This window comes from Rhinoderma darwinii, chromosome 8, assembly GCF_050947455.1.
Source record: "Rhinoderma darwinii isolate aRhiDar2 chromosome 8, aRhiDar2.hap1, whole genome shotgun sequence".
Classification (NCBI taxonomy): domain Eukaryota; kingdom Metazoa; phylum Chordata; class Amphibia; order Anura; family Rhinodermatidae; genus Rhinoderma; species Rhinoderma darwinii.
The window spans coordinates 27,077,605-27,096,987 of NC_134694.1; the positions used below are offsets into that span (position 1 = coordinate 27,077,605).

At 41.5% G+C, this 19,383-nt stretch overlaps 1 protein-coding gene across 8 annotated transcripts in view; it reads left to right on the forward strand.

The window, feature by feature from the left end:
* GTF3C3 (general transcription factor IIIC subunit 3) overlaps nt 1-11,149 on the forward strand; it is a 38,220-nt gene extending 27,071 nt beyond the window's left edge. For 5 of the 8 annotated variants that reach the window (XM_075835536.1, XM_075835535.1, XM_075835539.1 and 2 more), the window contains 5 exons: nt 2,560-2,797; nt 4,165-4,355; nt 7,494-7,618; nt 9,411-9,563; nt 10,969-11,149. In XM_075835536.1, coding sequence (XP_075691651.1) covers nt 2,560-2,797; nt 4,165-4,355; nt 7,494-7,618; nt 9,411-9,563; nt 10,969-11,091 — 830 coding nt within the window. In that variant the 3' untranslated portion in view covers nt 11,092-11,149. Of the gene's footprint in view, nt 1-58; nt 2,798-4,164; nt 4,356-7,493; nt 7,619-9,410; nt 9,564-10,968 lie in introns of those variants that run through there. The other 3 variants (XR_012850324.1, XR_012850325.1, XM_075835540.1) reach the window with 3 other exon arrangements.
* The last annotated feature ends 8,234 nt before the right edge of the window (nt 11,150-19,383 follow it).

A 19,383-nucleotide genomic window follows, 5' to 3' on the forward strand; every position in this document is an offset into this window, starting at 1 on the left:
TTATGCAGGCCCTTCATCTTCTTTTTTTTTTTTTAATATAAAGTTTTTTGTTTTTCAGACTGCTCTCCGTTCAGGAATGAGTACAGTTACCTTGTTTCCAATGGAGAATGTAATCCTGTATTAGACACAAGCTATTGTGTCTTCATTTTTCAATTAAATTGGTCTCGTGTATGAAACTTAGTGCAAACAAGAAGTGAAGGTATTATCCATACAAGAGGTGAAGGTATTATCCATACAAGAGGTGAAGGTATTGTCCATACAAGAGGTGAAGGTATTGTCCATACAAGAGGTGAAGGTATTGTCCATACAAGAGGTGAAGGTATTGTCCATACAAGAGGTGAAGGTATTGTCCATACAAGAGGTGAAGGTATTGTCCATACAAGAGGTGAAGGTATTGTCCATACAAGAGGTGAAGGTATTGTCCATACAAGAGGTGAAGGTATTGTCCATACAAGAGGTGAAGGTATTGTCCATACAAGAGGTGAAGGTATTGCCCATACAAGAAGTGAAGGTATTGCCCATACAAGAAGTGAAGGTATTGTCCATAGCAAGCAATCCGCCTTAAAAACCTAAAAGTTGAAATCTTGTTATGGGCAACACCTCTAGTTCTCGTCTGTACTAGTTTTCATACATGAGGCCCGTGGTATATAGCGAACAAGAATACGATCGTTTTCTGGGACCTCCTATGGAGCCATGACTATAACTGAGGCAACTTATAGGATAAGGCTTCGTTCACGTCTGCGCCAGGGGTCCGTTCCGTTGGATTGAAATCAATGGTGATGGAAACAAAAACCTTTTGGTTTCCGTTTGTGTCAGTCAGGGTCCCATTCCGATAGAAAGCTCCATCGGAACGGGACCCTGGCGCAGATGTGAACGAAGCCTAAGTTGTAACCCTCAGTAACTCCTACATGGTAGGGGGCATTGAGTCACACCCGTTTTATGACTTTGAAATACTCCATCATGATAGATTGAAAAAAATTATTTTGTCCATCAAGTACAACCTTTCCCAGCCCTTTGTTTGTTTGGGAAGGTAAAACCAGACGACCTAGGTAATTGTAGCCAGTACATAGCAGGGAGAAATAATAAGGTTACCACTTGGCCCCACAAAGACAGTTGGATAATAATAACCAAACACACCGAAAAAACTATTTACCAAGAATCTTCTGACGTTATAATATAAGTTCATCTTTATTAGAATAACCATTTATACAAGATATATTTTTAAAAGTAACCTGTGGGAACTCCACCCTCGATAAAATGATGTGTGTGTGGTGTGTGTGTGTGTGTGTGTGTGGTGTGTGTGTTAGAGCAGTATGCACTATAAGAAAGGTAAAACCGTTGTGATGAGGTACAAAGTGTTCATGTAGTACATAACACCTATATTGTACCATAAAAACACACAGCGGTCCAACAGTTGCAAAGGATTACCGTCCAGCATAGAGCGCCATTTGCTATATATATAATCTTTTCACACCTGTGGAAATTGTATTTTATACATGTTAGTGGAGTGGAATATGGGGGAGGGGGTATTGAACTGAAGAACAAGAAGAATTCAGCATGAATAGAAGATGAGGACAACTAAGGTGAAAGCACATAAAGCGGAGGACAGTCTGGTAACTTAAACATTTAGCGTATGTCCACACGTAACATAAATACTTCAGATTTTCCGCAACGTATTTCATTGCAGAAAATCCGCAGTGTAATACAGTAGCAACAGAGTGAATGAGGTTTGGACAAATTTCATCCACACGCTGCGTAAAAAAAGTCTGCCAATAAACCGTTCAAAAATTGACCAGCGGTGTGGTTTTATTAATCCGCAGCATGCCAATTTCTTCAGCGGAATCGCTGGTTTTCTGTTGCGGGTTTTCCCAGTTGAATTCAGTGGGGTGGTAAAACCCGCAACAAATTGCAAGTTTTTCTTTGTTTCTTTAAATTTTTTTAATTTTTTTGCGGTGGAAATGCTGCAATTCCGCTGCAAAAATCATAACTAAAAAAAACCTAAAACTAAATGAGATCTCTATACTTCTCCATCGAGGCCGGCCCGCTGGGATGAGGTTTCTTCCCATGTGACTGCAGCGGTCATCATAGGAGGCCGGGTTGCAGGACAACAGCGGGACGCGTCGCCATGACTATAAAAAAAAAAAGCTTATACTTGCCCTTGTTTCCAACCTGCTGATTTCCATAGCGGACATTCCACCCGAAAAACGGCACCACAATTTGGTGCGGTTTTTCGTCCAGAATTCCCTGCAGGATCAGGGCTTATACACTGTACTTTTACGCAGCGTATCAGCCCCGTGTGAACGTGGCCTAAATGTGCACACTGCTGCCTGATCCGTGTTTAGGTAAAACTGTATTAATCTTTTCATTTTGGGATAATCTGGATAGGGGTTAAGATTACTGGACACATTTTATAAAATATAGGTAAACTAGTGTTCTATTAAGTCATGGTAAACAGGGGTCTGTGTTGTAGATCTTTTTAGGTATAGGACTTGTACTTTTTACTCCATTTAAGATAGTTTCTCATCCAGTAATATATTCCGTATTTGTTTTACTCCGCAGCAATTTTCGCTATACTCACCAGTGTACTATCCAAAGATGATTGGTGGAACCTCCTTTTAAAAGCAATTTATGCCTTATGTGACCTTGACCGGTATAAAGAGGGAGAGCTACTGGTAGACTCTTCTTTGGAGTATTACTCATTTTATGATGATCGCCAGAAACGAAAGGAGTTGGAGTATTTTGGACTTTCTACAGCTATTCTAGATAAGAACTTCAGAAAAGCCTACAATTACATAAGGTATCGTGTAATAATATAACCAATTTAAGTTGGACTCCAACTTGTATGTATTTAGTTCTATTCCCTGCTCCCTAAATATGATGTGAATGTATAAAGATAATAAAAGCATTGGGGTGATGGGCGCTGTCCGGCAAACAGGAATGCCAAATACCGTACAGTCATTCTTTCTATTGGAAAACATGTTTTGATGGTAAAACCAACCTCTGTATAAAGTTCTGTTGGTTTTAACCCTTGAAAATCATTGCCCAATAAAAACAATCACTGTATTTCTAGATGTCCTTATCCCTTTGCCTGGCAGCGCCCATCATGCCGTAGCTTTTTTATCATCTTTGTATATTTGCATATTAAGTCCTCTTCTACGAGGGGAATTACTGGCCTATGTCTTCTAGTTGTGCTTATTCTTGAAGCATAACATTACCAGGAGAGGTTGATCCTCTAGGTGTTTCTAACCCAACGTAATAACAATTGTTTGTTGACCGTATTACCGTATGGAGTGCTATAGTGCATCGTTTGCCTTTTTTGTTAGAAACTCTTAACCCACCAAATAAAACAACTCTACAGTGGCTTTAGCTTGCACCATGAGGAATTGTAGTGAAGCAGTCATCCACTTAAATGGGTTTTCCCATAATCCTTATTTAGCACCTATCCACAGGATAGGTGATCGCTATCCAGCAGTAGGACCCCCACTGATCAAACACTTACCTCTGGCAGCCTCATAGAAAGTCAATGGTGTGATTGCCGATTATGCGCAGTACCGCATAAATGTTGCGAAAACCGTGGCTAGAAAGAGCAGGCAGGTCAAAATCTGCCTTAAATTCCAGAAAGAATTTTGAGTCCGTTTTTTTCTTTTTTTTTTTCTGCCTGTAAAATAATCAGTGTGTACAGGGCCTACTAGAAAGAAAAAAAAAACACACGCAAAAAAAATAATTTTGTGCATGTTCCACTTTTTGTATATTTATATAAATTTAAACGCTTAATGTTATGTACAAGCAAACACAAAAAAATTAATACAAAAACCTCTCCGAGCAACATCAGTGAAATTTTTTTAATGTTTTGGCTCTCGGAAAAGATTGAGGCTTAAAAAAATAAAAAGACCAGTATTTCCCAGAAGCTGAAAGCAGCGGCACTTCTTGTCCGTGTGCTCTGCCCGCCTGTTGCGTGTGATGATGCCCTTGGCACAAATTACTGGTAACTTAGAACAATGTCTAGCATCTCAACTTTTGCCAAATTATAGGAGATTTTTCATGTGAATATATTATGAGTTTTAATAGCCTTGTAGCAATTTACAAGACCATTTGTTCTTTGGCTTTATGATCCTTTAATCCAAGTGTTACTTCAATGTTTTGTCCTTTTGTTTCCTCGCTCAGAATAATGTTGATGGAAAATGTGAACAAACCTCAATTGTGGAATATCTTCAATCAAGTTACAATGCATTCCCAAGATGTGAGGCATCACCGTTTCTGCTTGAGGTTGATGCTGAAAAACCCGGATAACCTAGCGCTGTGTGTCCTTAGTGGTCACAATGCATTCGTATCTGGGAGCTTCAAACATGCACTTGGTAAATGGATCTCTTTTCTTGTCAAACTTGCTGTCCTAAGCGCTCATTCACACGGCCGTTTTTATCTTCTGTGAGTGAAAAAAAACTGGTTAAACCCTGACCCATTCAAGTCTATAGGACTTCACACATCCGTGTTTTTTACGGATTAGTTTGTCCGATCCGTATTTTATAGAACATGCCCTGTTCTTGTCCGTTTTTCACTGAAGACTTTACTCATTAAAGACTATGGGATCCGTTTAAAAAAAAAAAAACCACATGGATGGTCATCCGTTTTTCACTCATTTATTGATAGGCAATGACTGGAATCGTCTCTGCCTCATGCTACAGGCCTTCCAGACCTGAATAGTTCACTGCACAGCGTCCCTTCTTGTTGAAAGTCAAGATATGCTGTAAAAAGAAGGACCAAGTGGATCCTATACAGTCATGTGACCATTTAATGGGTGCTTCAGTGGGCTGGGATACCATTGCGACCCAAATGACACCATCGCTTTTTTTTTTTTTTTTCGATAAAAACAGATGGCAAAAAACTGATGCACAAATGCAAAACAGACGTTAAAAATGGACACTTGGATACGTTTTTTTCACGGATAAAAACTGAAACGGATGTGTGCATGACCCCTAAAAACATCAACAGATCAGATAATTAAAGTAGTGGCAACGGTTTAAAGGGGGTATTCATTCCCATTAACTATGAATGAAAGTTTGCATTGCTGTGATGTCACCTCTTCAGACATGAGTACACACTTACTAGCATTTTCTGGGATGATAGCCAAACAAAATATTAAAGTGTTATTAACCCCTTAGTGACCAGCCCATTTTAGGCCCTAATGACCAAGCTATTTTATTCGTTTTTCTATAGTCGCATTCAAAGAGCTATAGCTTTTTTATTTTTTCGTCTACATAGCTGTATGAGGACTTGTTTTTTGCGGGATTAGTTGTGCTTTTTAATGGCACCATTTTTGGGTACATATAATTTTTATATTAACTTTTATTAACCTTTTTGGGGGGGATTATAAAAAAAACCTGAAATTCCGCCATTGTTCTATGCGGTTTTAAATTGACGCCGTTCACTGTGCGACGTAAATAACATGTTACCTTTATTCTATGGGTCGGTACGATTACGGCGATACCACATATGTGGAGGTTTTTTATGTTTTACGACTTTTGCACAATAAAAACACTTGAACTAAAATTATTTGTTTTTGCATCGTCGCTTTCCAAGAGCCGTAATTTTTTTATTTTTCCATCAATGTAGTGATTTTTTGGGCTTGTTTTCTGCGGGACAAGACGTAGTTTTGAATGGTACTGTTTTGGGGTACATGGGACTTATTGATTCATTTTTATTATGACTTTTTTGGGGGGCAATGGAAAAAAATTGCAATTTCGCCATGGTTTTTTGAGTTTTTTTTTACGGTGTTCACTTTGCGGTTTAAATTACCTATTAACTTTATTAATGGAGTCATTACGGTCGCGGCGATACCACATATGTGTACTTTTTTTTTTTTTTTTTACACTTTTACTAAATAAAACCACTTTTTATGGAAAAAAATGGTTTTATTTATTTTTTTACTGTACTTTTTATTAATAATCTTTATTTCACTTTGATGACTGATTTTATTAGTCCCGCTAGGGGACTTTACTGTGCGATGTTCCGATCGCTGCTATAATGCTTTGGTATACTTCGTATACCAGAGCATTATTGCCTGTCAGTGTAAATCTGACAGGCAATCTGTTAGGACGTGCCTCCGGCGCGTCCTAACAGGAATATGTCCAGGGCATACCTGGGGGCTTTTATCAAGCCCCCGGCTGCCATGACACCCCATCGGAGACCCGCGATTTCATTCGCGGGCCGCCGATGGGTGACAGAGGGAGCGCACTCCCTCTGTAAACAAAGTTAAATGCCGCGGTCGCTAATGACGGCGGTATTTAACGGGTTAAACGGCCGCGATCGAAGTAAACTTCGATCGCGGGCGTTGGAGCAGGAGCTAAGCTGTCATCAGACAGCAGAGCCCCGGCTCCTGCCTGCACGGGAGACCCGTGCAGGACTTAGACTAGGCTGACGTGAAAAGGCGTCAGCCTAGCCTAAAGCCCATTAGTGAATCACGTAAAAAGGCGTATTGGTGGTCACTAAGGGGTTAAAATGTAAACTTTACAGTGAAGCTAATTGGTTAGTAAACCCAATTTTTTGGCCATATTTCTTCTGCAACCTTATCAGCAGTCTGGCTGTGTAGTCTGGACCGCCCCTTTTAGCAGCGAATAGTAGGGACAGACCCCTGTGCAGGAACCAACAGATTTTTATACTAACATCGACCAGAAGATGAGGCTACAGGAGATCAGCAAAATTCAATAGCTAGTGAAAGTAGATCAGAAATGTTTAGATTTTACTCAATAGTTAAAAAAAAAAAGGGGGCCTTTTGAATAGGAGTGAGCCGCAATACTAGTACAGATACAACTGTGGCGCTGATTCTGGGGGGAAAAAAAGCAGATCTGTATTTCTAATGCTGGAAAAACTCTTTAACCCCGTTCATTTATAGAAAACCAGAAATTGAAGCAAAAATAAAAAGTACAATTCTGTTTTATTCCTCAGTTCTAGCCCTGGAATAACGGTTACCCCCTTAAGAATGCAGCTGATTTTGGCTTAGGGGATACAGCATTTTTTCCACTTTTTGACTAACTGTATTCTGATATTTAATAAACTTTTTTTTTTTTTAAATAAAAAATAATTGTTTATTTTTCATGTGCGTGGTTTTTGTTTTTCTAACAAATAATTTTATCGAATTTTTTTATGCATCCCACAATTGCATTTTTGCTTTACAAGTAAATCTCTGTATTTCAATGCATTATTGCCTGTGCATGTAAAATACACAGGCATCTGTTAGGGAACACCTCAGGTATACCCGAATAGGATTACACAGGCCAGCCCTGGGGGCTTTTGTTAGACCCAGGGCTATCCAATCAAACAGTCAGCCCCAGCAATTTTACATCCAGTAGAAAAGAAAGGGCTGCCATGAATCTAACATTTAATATGGTTTTGTGTTTAAATACCCAATTTTCTCATTCTCTACATGAATAAATCTAGTTATGTTTCCAGGTTTAATTTTGTATTTGACTAATTGAATTGCTTTTTATATTTTGTAGCTCAGTATGTCCAAGCCTTTCGAATGAAGTCTGATGATCCAATGTATTGTCTTTGCATTGGATTAACGTTTGTTCACATGGCATCACAGAAATTCGTGTTAAAGAGACATGCCCTGGTAGTGCAGGTAAAGAATGAATGTTTGTGTTTATTTTAGCCCTTTTATCTCAGGAGGGCATATGGATGTCAAGGAGGGCGGGCAGGGCAGAGCGTTCCTATGTAAGAATGGCACCCAATCTGGCAGACCCGACCTATCCATGAATCACATGTTTGGCCATTCAAATGTGCATTTATATGTCTATATGTGACTACCCCTGGCAATAATGTCATCTGCCAGCTGGGCCGGCCTCAATTTGAACAAAGGTTGCCTAAATGAGACAAACCCTTTAACCCCTTGGAGGCACAGCCAATTTAGGTTTTTCCCATGTCTCATTTAAAGAGCCATAACTTTACTTACTCATAGTCGTATGAGGGTTTGTTTTTTTGCAGGGGGTGTGTTGTAGTATAATGGACCATATAATGTACTTGGAAATGTAAAATTGCGTGGTGCATTGGTATAAAAAAAACCTGATTCCTCCATAGATCAAGGGACATAGGGACCCCCTCTCTCTGCATAACAGCTCAGATGCCGTGCTCGCTATTGGCTGCGGCATCTGACTGCTTAAACAGCCGGGATTGGAGTGGTTTTAGATGCCAGCAGTTGCCGGTTGACAGTTGTTTGAAATGTTTTTCTATAGATTATTTTGTTTTTGCGCTGCAGCTTCTATGTATGCATTATACATAGAATCTGCATAACGCCGCTGTAAGCCGAATCCATTAGTCAGCTGGATTGACTGCTTGGCTGACAGCGGCTCCGGTGTGCCTCTTACGCACAGAGGCACGCCGGTACTATTGTCAGCTGAGCCATCAGTCCAGCTGACTGACGGATTCGGCTAACAGAGGCCTTGGTCAGCTTATATGTATACTTGTTAAAAAGAAGCTGCAGCGCTAATAAAAGTCTATTAGAAAAATGTTTGTATATGCTAGACACCGACATAACACCGCCTTAAAAAGCAAATGGCCTTTAGACACTTTTGCTATGTGCGTTCTGCTTTTAACTTTTGATGTCTCCGGTTATGTGATTTTATATGGGCTCAGAACTTTTTGCACTGATTTTTAGAACTGCTTACACTTTAAAGGAACACTCTCAGCAAAACTGATACACTGTTATGTCTAGTGCAGGGCCCGGGGGACCGTGCATGACTCGGAGATTCACACCAAAGAGATTAGGCGTTTTCTTCAAACCCTGCACTAGGCACAACATAGTGTATCAGATTTTCCTGGAGTATTTCTTTAAAGGGGTTTTCCAGGTTCTGACAACTGATGACCTATCCATCGGATAGGTTATCAGTACATGAGCTGTGGGGGTCCGACACCTGGGTCCCGCACAGATCAGCTGCTCCGGTGCCTCCGTGCACCGGACGAACGTGCCGGAAGCAGATTGTGCCGGCAACTGAATAGCGGTCGAGCTGCAGTGCTGTTCAAGTGAATAGAAGCAGACCTGCAGTTCTGCAGCACGGCCGCTATGCTATGTACGGAGCCAACTGCTTCTGGGCTCCGTCCATAGTATTATGCACCACAACATCCGGTGCCCGCAGGCCACCGGAGCGGCTTATCAGTGTGGGGTCCGGGTCTCTGACCCGCACAGATGACATACTGATGACCTATCCGGTGGATAGGTCATCAGTTGTCAGAAGCTGGACAACCCCTTTAAGTAATAATGTGCTTCTTACAAACTGTACAGTTGCCTATTAAAGACTGTATAATTTGCAGTAGTGTAATATTTACTGTATATTTGAATTTGAAAAAAAATTCAAGGTTAATAATGAAATAAATCTGAAAATTTGACACATTTTAACATGTATTTTTTTCTTTTTTAGGGGTTTTCATTTTTGAATAAATACATTGATTTACGTGGCCCTTGTCAGGAGACGTATTACAACCTGGGTCGTGCGTTGCACCAGATGGGTCTGACACATCTTGCAATACACTATTATCAACAGGCACTCGAGCTCCCACCACTACGGTTAAAGGTACAGTGAGCCGTACACATTTCACTTTTGTATTAAAGGAGTTTTCAAAGTTTGGAAAAAAGGGAGGGAAATGCCATAAAATAGTAAGGGCCATTACTCACCTGACTTATTCCCCAGTGTTCCAGCACGGACTCTAAGAAATACAAAAGAAAAAATGCAAAGCGCACAATAGTGCATGAACCAAAAGAGATATAGGTCTGTTGAAGGTAACAATATATGCTCACCTTATGGAGCTATGCTAGGAGCATAACATCCATAGTTGCATGATCAAATAAAAAAATGATGATATCTTTTCACTATACAGTTATTCAATCGCATTAAAAATGAATTATTTCATCTTTTTCATATTATAAGTGATGCTTCGTTATTTTATAAAAAAAAAAAAAATTTTTTTCATTAATATTGTTATTACATTTCTACCATTTTACATTATTTTAGCTGTTTATGTAATTTTAAAATATATTTATTGTATCTCTTTTAAAATAACAGGTGGTACTGTCTCCTTTTAATCATTGATATCATTTCTTATTGGGCTGTGTTCACACTGAGTTTTTTTTGCAGGAGTTTTTTTTTTTTTTTTTTCTGCCCCAAAGAACTCGTCAGGAAACTCCGTGTGAACAGGGCCTTATAGTATATTAATATATTTGAACCTTTGGACAAATACAAGACCAAAGCAAAATAAAACAAAATAATTCTATGTAACATATAAGGTATAAACAAATTATTTTTAAATTGATTTGGTATTTTAATAGAAAAACAAATTATTTATACATACCTTTCTTTTGAACTGTTGTTTGACCTGCCAATTTGACCCGGTAGTTGTTTCCTTGTTAATTACTCATCTGTGTTATAAAACAGAGACTGATATCCACTGTTAAGCACTCGTACACTACCTGAGGAAGAGATCAGTACGATCTCGAAACTTTTTTTGTCGTAATTGTACCTGAATAAAGATCGTTTTAGCCTGAATCACCTCTTTTGAATGCAAATAATTATTTCCAACTGAGGATGCGCCAGAGGGAAATTCCTTTTTTTCTACCTATTCCCTATAGCACAGACTCTAAGGTTCTCCCCTCTTTGTTGACAGAGCCTCAGCGATGACATAATCGCTTGCATAAGCGGTCTCATTCGGTATACCACTAAGGCCAGTGATTGGCTGTAGTGATCACGTAAGTACACAGGAACATCATTGCTGTAGCACGGTCAACTAGGAACGTCTGGGAGCGGCTGAGCTGGAACACCGGGGGATCCGTCAGTCAAGTAATGGCTCTTATTGTTTTGTGGCATTTCCCTCCCTTTTGTCCAAACTGAAAATCTTTTAACGGAACTAAAAAACAGTTTGCTCAAATCATTCAAGTACATAGGATTAATACTTTTTTTGTTTTTGTTTTTTAACTTTTTGTAGGGAATTGATGAGGACCAAGTTGATCTTCGGAGAGATATTGCCTTCAATTTATCTATTATTTACCAGGGCAGTGGTAACACAGAAATGGCTCGGATGCTCTTGTTTACTTATTGTGTTATTTAATGTATTTTTTTATAATTCATTTGTACAATATGAAATTAAATGTATTGTTAGACTGTGATTGTAGATAGTTTATAAAATTATTTATCCAGATTAAAAAAAAACAACTTGATGCAATGTACTCAAACGGTTCCCTATTTAAAGGGAATGTGTCACGAATTAAAACAAAGGTGTTTTTTTTTTATATATATATATATATTAGTCCGTTACATATTTTTATTATATTTTCTATGTTTTTTTTTTTTGTTTTTATTTTTTTTCTTCCACGAGTAGAAGTATTAATTAAATAATAATTTGACATTTTTCTTATGTTGGCCACTAGGAGGACTTCCCAGAATTACAGCAAGGTGAATCAGGCTAAGCAGACTGACTTACAACTGCTGTAAATGTGGGAGGGAGACTCGCCCCCACTCCCTATTTTTGGATACAAGCCAGGAAAAGGTGTCTTCAAATTGTCAAGCAGTGTCCAGCTCCCATTTTTGGGAGTGATTTTACAATGGCAGCGTGTATTTAACGTGTTTTTTTTGGCGCAATTTACGCACCAAAAAACACGTCAAATGCTTGATTAAGCTCTCCATTTACATCAATGGGAAAGCGCTCCCATTAGTACATACAACACGCTTTTTTACATGAGCGTTTTTAAAGAACACGTTGCGGAAAAAAAGCGTCTGGTCAATTCTTTGGCGCGTAAAGTGTGCCAAATGTTCCCATAGTCAATGGGAGTCCTAAAAAAATAAAATGGTTAACAAGGTTTGTGTGTGGGTTTTTATTTGAATAAAAAAATATTTTCTTAGGGTGTATTTACACAGTGCGGTTTTGCTGCGTTTTTGCCACGCAGCCGAAAACCACATCGAAAAAATTGTGGTAAAAACGCATGCGTTTTTCAATGTGGTTTTCGGCTGCATGGAAAAACGCGGCAAAAGCCTTCAGGAACCTTGAAGCAGATTTTAAACTGCTTGCCCTTTTTTTTTTTTTTTCCGCTGTTTTCGTCCCGGCAATTGCAGCTAATCGAAAAAACTTGAATGGGAGGTCAGAGGCGGAAGCTGCAAGGAAGGAAACACAGTTTTTTTTGGTTTTTTTTGTCATCTCCAACCCCCTCTTTATGTTAAAGAAAGAGCCCTCATAGGCTTCTGGAAAAAAAAAAGGGCAAGCAGTTTAAAATCTGCTTCAAGGTTCCTGAAGGCTTTTGCCGCGTTTTTCCATGCAGCCGAAAACCACATTGAAAAACGCATGCGTTTTTACCACAATTTTTTAGATGTGGTTTTCGGCTGCGTGGCAAAAACGCAGCAAAACCGCACTGTGTAAATACACCCTAAGAAAATTATTTTTTTATTCAAATAAATCCCACACACAAACCTTGTTAACCATTTTATTTTTTTAGGACTCCCATTGACTATGGGAACATTACCTTTTAATATACATTTCTCTTTCTTCAGAGGAAGAGAGGATCGAATGATTAAATGGAAAGCAACGGTTCCCGAAAGGATTACCATTGAAATCAATGGTAATTCAAACGGAACCGTTGTGTACTGTTTAATCTTTCGATTCTCTCCTCCTGACAAAAGAGAGGTAAATGTATATTAACGGTAGTGTGAACTTAGCCTTAGCTGAATAAATATCTGAATAAAAAAAAGACTGGTTCAAATGATATTCTATTATGATATTATTAAAAGGCCAACATTAAGGATGTGTGTCACACAATATAGGCAATGCAGGAAGATGCGATACAGCTGTGCACACAGCACCGCCAACTGTGTGTGTGTGTGTGTGTGTGTGTATATATATATATATATATATATATATAATGGATAACACCCTCTTGTCTAGACCTCCGTATTCAACAATGTATCTTCGCTCACCCATTCGCTTCCTCCGCTGCCGTTCTTCCCTTTAATGTTTTCTGCTCAGGGTCCTAGAGACCCATTTTGGCTGTTCTTTCCTATTGGCTACCCATTCTTTTGGGCTGACCAGTTTTTTCTCTTAAATTGTTTTAACTACTTTTTTTTTAAAAAGGTTTTCTTTATTATTTTTTTCTCAAAATACAAATGTACAGAAGCGCAACGATTGCGTGCAAAAACATACATAGCATACTGACCAACCACACTAGTTGGCAATAACAATCATCATAGATAAAAATACAGTTACAATGCAAAAGCCAGCGGATCACAGGTGCATATAAGTGTATTGCGAAGAAAGCAGGATCTACATTTGACCGTCATTATTGCCAAGACATACAAAACAGACAACCAGTCACCCTTCACTCACACCTGTCTATCAGACAGCAGTGTCCGAAATCTCCATCCATCTGGCCCATATCTTCCCGAATTAGTCAGGACACCCTGTGCTAATGTATAACTTCTGATATAATGGTATATACTTATTTATCAATTGCAACCAATGTTCTATACTAGGACACACCGTGGCCTTCCATTCCATAATTATAACCTTCCGCGCACAGAACAAAACAAATCGGAAAAAGATTTTGTCATAATAGCCTTGTACTAACTCATTCATAATGCCCAAAAGGCACACCTGAGGGGAGAGAACCCGGGGAAACTCAAAGTTATCATGCAGAAACTCTACAACCCTTGACCAGAATAGTGAAATCCTAGGGCAGGACCAGACACAGTGAAGGTACGTGCCAACATCCGACTGACACCTAAAACAGCTGTCCGACCCAGAGGCCCCAATTCTCTTAAGTCTAACTGGAGTATAGTAAATTCTGTGTAGAAACCGCGATTGTATTAAAAAGTCTCGAGCACTAACTACGGAAGCAAAGAAGGAAAGCTCCACCTCCCTCCACTCCTCCAACAAATCAGGGATATCTCTCTTCCACCCCAGGTACACCCTATCAAAGGGGCGTTTTACAGAGGACAGCAACAGGGCATACGTCTGAGTAAGGGTCTTAGGAAGGTCTGGGGTGCCGAGCAGGTCCTCCAATCTGGAAAACCCCAAAGCTGGCGTGACAGATCCAAACTGAGCCGAGCAGGCATGTCTCAACTGGAGATAATGATAAAAAAAAACCTTACTCGAGACCCCAAACCTCTCCTCTAGTTCAGAAAAGGAGACAAACCCACTGTCCACAGAGTATATTTGGCCTAAAACTCGAACTCCCACCCCAGCCCACATCATCGCTCCCGGCACGGACACCAGGTGAGGCAGCCATGGATTGTTCTAGGGGAAACAGAAGAATCTGTAGTATCTTTTAGTAAGAGTTGTGCCTTCTTCCAGGCATTCGCAATAGTTTTTAACGGTAAGGGTGCCCGACACGATGTTTTAAACCTATATAAGAGGTTGGTAAGACTCTCATAGGAAGTCATGAGTGCTCCAGCGAGCGCCGTGGCCACATTACTTAAGTCGATGTCAATCCACCAGTGACCCAGTACCAGCTGCGAAGCCAAATAATATAAGTAAAGGTTGGGTGCCGCCATCCCCCCCACACTCCTTGGGGCCTGCAAAAGGCTGAGACTAAACCGGGGTGTGCCGCCTTGCCAGTAAAACCCACGTAGAATCCCATCCAAGTGGCAAAAAAATTGTTTGGGCAAAATAACCGGACAAATATGTAGGAGGTAAAGAAATTTAGGCAGATATATCGTTTTAAAAAGGTTTATCCTACCATATAAATAGAGGGGGAGGTTCCTCCAAGAGTTTAGCTGCTTTTCAGTAGAGGCCACTAAGGGACAAAGATTAAGTTCACGAAAGCGTAACAAATTAAGGGAGATCCGCACCCAAAGATACGTAAATTGAGACACGACCTGCAACGGGACAGGGAGCCCCTACCGGGAGCGATACTCTGCACATAGAGGAAACATAACCGACTTAGACCAATTAACCAACAACCCCGAGAATGCCAAACCTCTCCAATATCGTCATTATCACTGGCAGTGAATGATCTATTTCCCCCAGGAACAGCAATATATCATCCGCGTATAGTGCTATACGCTCCTCCAACTCTCCACAACGAAACCCTTCTATCCCCGGATGTTATCTTATCATATTTGCTAGTGGCTCAATCGCTAGCGCAAACAGTAACGGAGAAAGTGGGCACCCCTGTCTCGTCCCCCTCTCCAACCTAAAAGAGTCCGAGATCCTTCCATTTGCTCTGACCCGAGCCACCGGTTCCTTATACAATAATTGTACCCATTTAATAAAATTCCTTCCAAAGCCTATCCGCTCCAATACAGCCCATAAGTAGCTCCATTCCACACTATCAAACGCCTTGGCAGCATCTAACGACAACACTGCTCTACACCGCCTATCCGGAGCATCTGTCTGCAAATGTAAGAAAAGTCTACGTAAGTTAACTGCTGTAGAACGTGCTGGCATAAATCCCGACTGATCCATCCCTACTATTGTAGTAACTACTCGTGACAACCTATTAGCTAGCACTTTAGCTAAGATTTTTATGTGTGTAGTCAACAGAGATATCGGTCTGTAAGAGTCAGGTTGTGTCCGATCTTTCCCCTCTTTAGGAATCACAACTATAGCAGCTTCATACATTGTCTGCGGTAAACGCCCTCTGGCGAAACTATCCTGGAACACCTCCAGTAACTCTGGCAGAACCGCCTCTCCATATGTTTTATACAGTTCAGTGGGTATACCATCTATCCCTGGGGCCTTTTCATTTGCCATAGAACTCACCGCTTCCTGTATTTCCTCTAAAGTAATAGATTCCTCCAACCCCTCCTTCTCTTCCTCTCCCAAAGTAACCCATGTCATTTCTGCCATATATTCTGACAGAAGATCCTCCGGATAGTCCACCTTAGTGCGATATAGTTCCTTATAAAATGATGTCAACACACCTAGTATATCTCCTGTTTCCTCCACCAGAGCCCCACTTGCTGTCCTTAACTGATGTATGAACGCACTCTCCCGCGCCGGCCGTGCGATATTTGCTAACAACCTACCCGTCATCTCGCCCTCCTCATAGTATTTTTGCTGCAAAAACAATCTTTTATTAGCTGCCTGCTCTATCTGATGTTCCTTAAGCAATTTTTGAGCCGCCTTCCATTGAGCTAAAGTTTCCGCATTGTTATTGGTAACGTGGCTCACCTCTGTTATTGTCACCCGATCCGTCAAATGTTGACCCATTTGCCTTGTCTTAGTTTTTATGTGGGTGATCTCCCTTATATACACCCCTCTTATATTCGCCTTCATAGCATCCCACAGAATGTCTGTAGGAACCGTACCCTTATTAAATTCGAAGTACTCTCTCAAGCTCATGGTTATGGTCTCCTCCCCCACCAAGCGTATCCAAAATGGGTTGAGCCTCCAGTGCATTCTCAGCCCCCCCGTCTGTACACCTATTCGGAGCTTTAGCAACATTGGAGAATGATCAGACAGCGATCGTGACAAATATTCCACCCCCTCCACACATTCCATCCCTATTAAACATTAAATCTATTCGGGACAGCGATCCATATGTAGATGATACACATGAGTATTGCGTAGTATACGGCCACTTTGCCCGCCAGATATCTGTGAGCCCAACTTCCGTCATGTATTTACCAAACCTTGTCAGACAAACATCTCTCCCCCCCCCGTTTGGAAATTTATCCCACCCTTTATCCATTATATTATTAAAATCTCCCATCAATATGGTCGGTACCATAGGCCAGCCAGCCAGTTTCTCCAACACCTCTCTCATTGGTACCACAGAGTACGGGGGTGGCACATACATCACCACAAATATACATTCCCAATTAAACAATTTACAATGCACCCCAACATATCTCCCATCCCTATCTTTAAAGGAATCTAAACAGCTAAACGGTACATCTCTATGCACTAGGAGGCTAACCCCCCTCGAGTATGTAGAATGAAAAGAATGAAAGCTGTGTCGTATCCATACCCTATGTATCTGTTGCACCGTATCAGCCGTAAGATGAGTTTCCTGTAAGCCTATCACTCCAGCGGCCTTCCCTTTCAAATAATCAAATATAGCCCGCCTTTTAACTACCTCCCCCATACCTCTCACATTCCAGGACAACAGATTTACCCTACCCCCCATCTGGACATTTCTTGCTTTTGACAGTGGCTATTCCTATTACCTCCAGTGGCTATCTGAGTGTACTGCGTTGCAAACTCCCTTTCCCTCCAAAACCTCTCCCCTCCCCCCACCCTAACCCCCCCAACTATCCATAAACATACCCTCCTAAGAGGGCCCGGGCTGGTGAAGAGAACTTCACCTCTATGACCATACAGCTTCCCACTCTCTTTGTAAAAACACATTCTTTTTCCCCCTACAGTGTTAACTTCAAAAACCAAGAGCTTCCCGCTACCTCCTCCTCAATAAACAATTAGTATTTTTAATGACTCCAACATCTCAGTCTGCCCTTGAACTGACAGCACTTTCCTCCCCTCCAACTATCAATGACACATGAACTGCAGCCTAACCTTAGACCAACATAAAACTGCATAAAAACAAGGCCTTATGCCATCATGTAACTCATCTTCCTCTTTTCATAGCAGAGTCCCTTCTTTAACCATCCGCCTGTTGATCACGCCGCCGCTTCCTCTCGATCGTGTCTCAGTTGATCATCATGACTGTCCAGCCATCTGAGTGCATCTTTCGGACTTTCAAAGAATTGCACGGATCCCAATGCCGCCACCCGTAGCTTTGCAGGATACAGCATAGAATATGGAACTCGATGACTCCTCAGCCGCCTTTTTATGTCCAGAAATTGCATCCTCCTCTTCTGAACTTCTGCAGAGAAATCCGGATAAAAAGACACCTTCACACCGTTCACCCGAATATCTTGACTTTCCCGGGCCTTTCGAAGAATTATGTCTCTATCTTTATAATGGAGCAGCTTTACCAAAACAGGTCTCGGTGGCCGCCCAGGTGGACCAGGACGTGTGGGTACTCTATGGGCTCTTTCCACTGCAAATAATGGGGTCAGTGACTCTTTTCCAAAGACCTCCAATAGCCATTTTTCAAAAAAGGAATCCGGATTAGACCCTTCCACTTTTTCAGGGATTCCCACCATCCTCACATTATTTCATCTTAAACGATTCTCCAAGTCATCAGTTTTAGACAAGAGATACTTTACATCCTCCGCCACCGCATTTACATCCCGTCTCATGGGCAGCATGCCATCTTCTAAGTTGCTGACTCGGCCCTCCACCGCTGTTGTGCGCTCTGCCACCTTCTGCAAGTCATGGCGTATGATAGACAAATCCTCCTTGATTCCCCCCACCTGGCAAGTAAGCTTAGCCAGCGTAGTATTACTCAGGCTTACCGCCGAAAAAACATCTGCCAGCATGGGGCCCGGCTTGTCCAAGTTCTGCGTGCCTCCATTCAATCCTCCTCCTGAACCTCCTGGAGCGTCTCCTCCATTTTCCTCCTCCTCCTCTGACTCCATCTGTGCTCGCAGCGGCTCATATCTCGAGCCTGAGCTGCCAGCCTGCTCCTTCCCTCCATCCGACATTCCTCCAGCTGCCTCAGGTTTCATAGGGGCCTTCCTCGCAAAGCGTTCCAGCCTGGATGCTGCCGCCCCTCTCACATCCCTGCTCTCTGTATACGAGCACATGTCGGCGCCATCTTGCAGCCCCAGCTCACCGTCCTCTGCCACCTTAGATTTCCTGGACCGGGTCATAATAGCCTCAATCAGCTCCAGAATTGTACCTGGAGGATCACCGTCTTCTCCCCAGTCACTACAGGTATGTCCGCGTTAGTATAGTGGAGTCTCAGGATGATTTCCAGGGTATCGGCAGCGGGAGCTCCGGTTCCTGCTTCCTCTCACATACGCCGCTAAGCCACGCCCCCCGCCTATGCCTGTTTTAGTTAATGTGCCATTTATGAGTTGTCTGCCATCTTGATTCCTAGTTCCCCTCTGATATGGTTCCCCCTAATGCAGCCTACATTTCCCATAATGCCTCTAGCTCTGCAGAGGGGGTGGAGTCTCATCACACTGCACTTGCTTTATTCTGAGTCCTATCGAAGTGAATCGGGTGACAGATCAGTGACATAGAACTTCTGTCCCCTTACTGCACAGTCTGTGTATCCTATGTAATGCAACTTCAGCCTCTCTACCCTGCCTCCTGCCAGTGATAGATTTCTCTGTCTGCTTTCACACGGGAGGGAGTAAGATGCAGCATCTCGTAGAAACACTAAGCACACACAGATAGTATAGACAGTTGGTGTGAGTAAGGCGTTTTATAACTCTGCAGCTAATCATTGTATGGACTCACTTATTTTATCACTGCACGCCTTCTCCCTTCTATAGGGGAGAAATGATCACCTCAGCAGTACTATATGCATGGGGGAAATCTAGACAAACAAGTGGGGAGTGG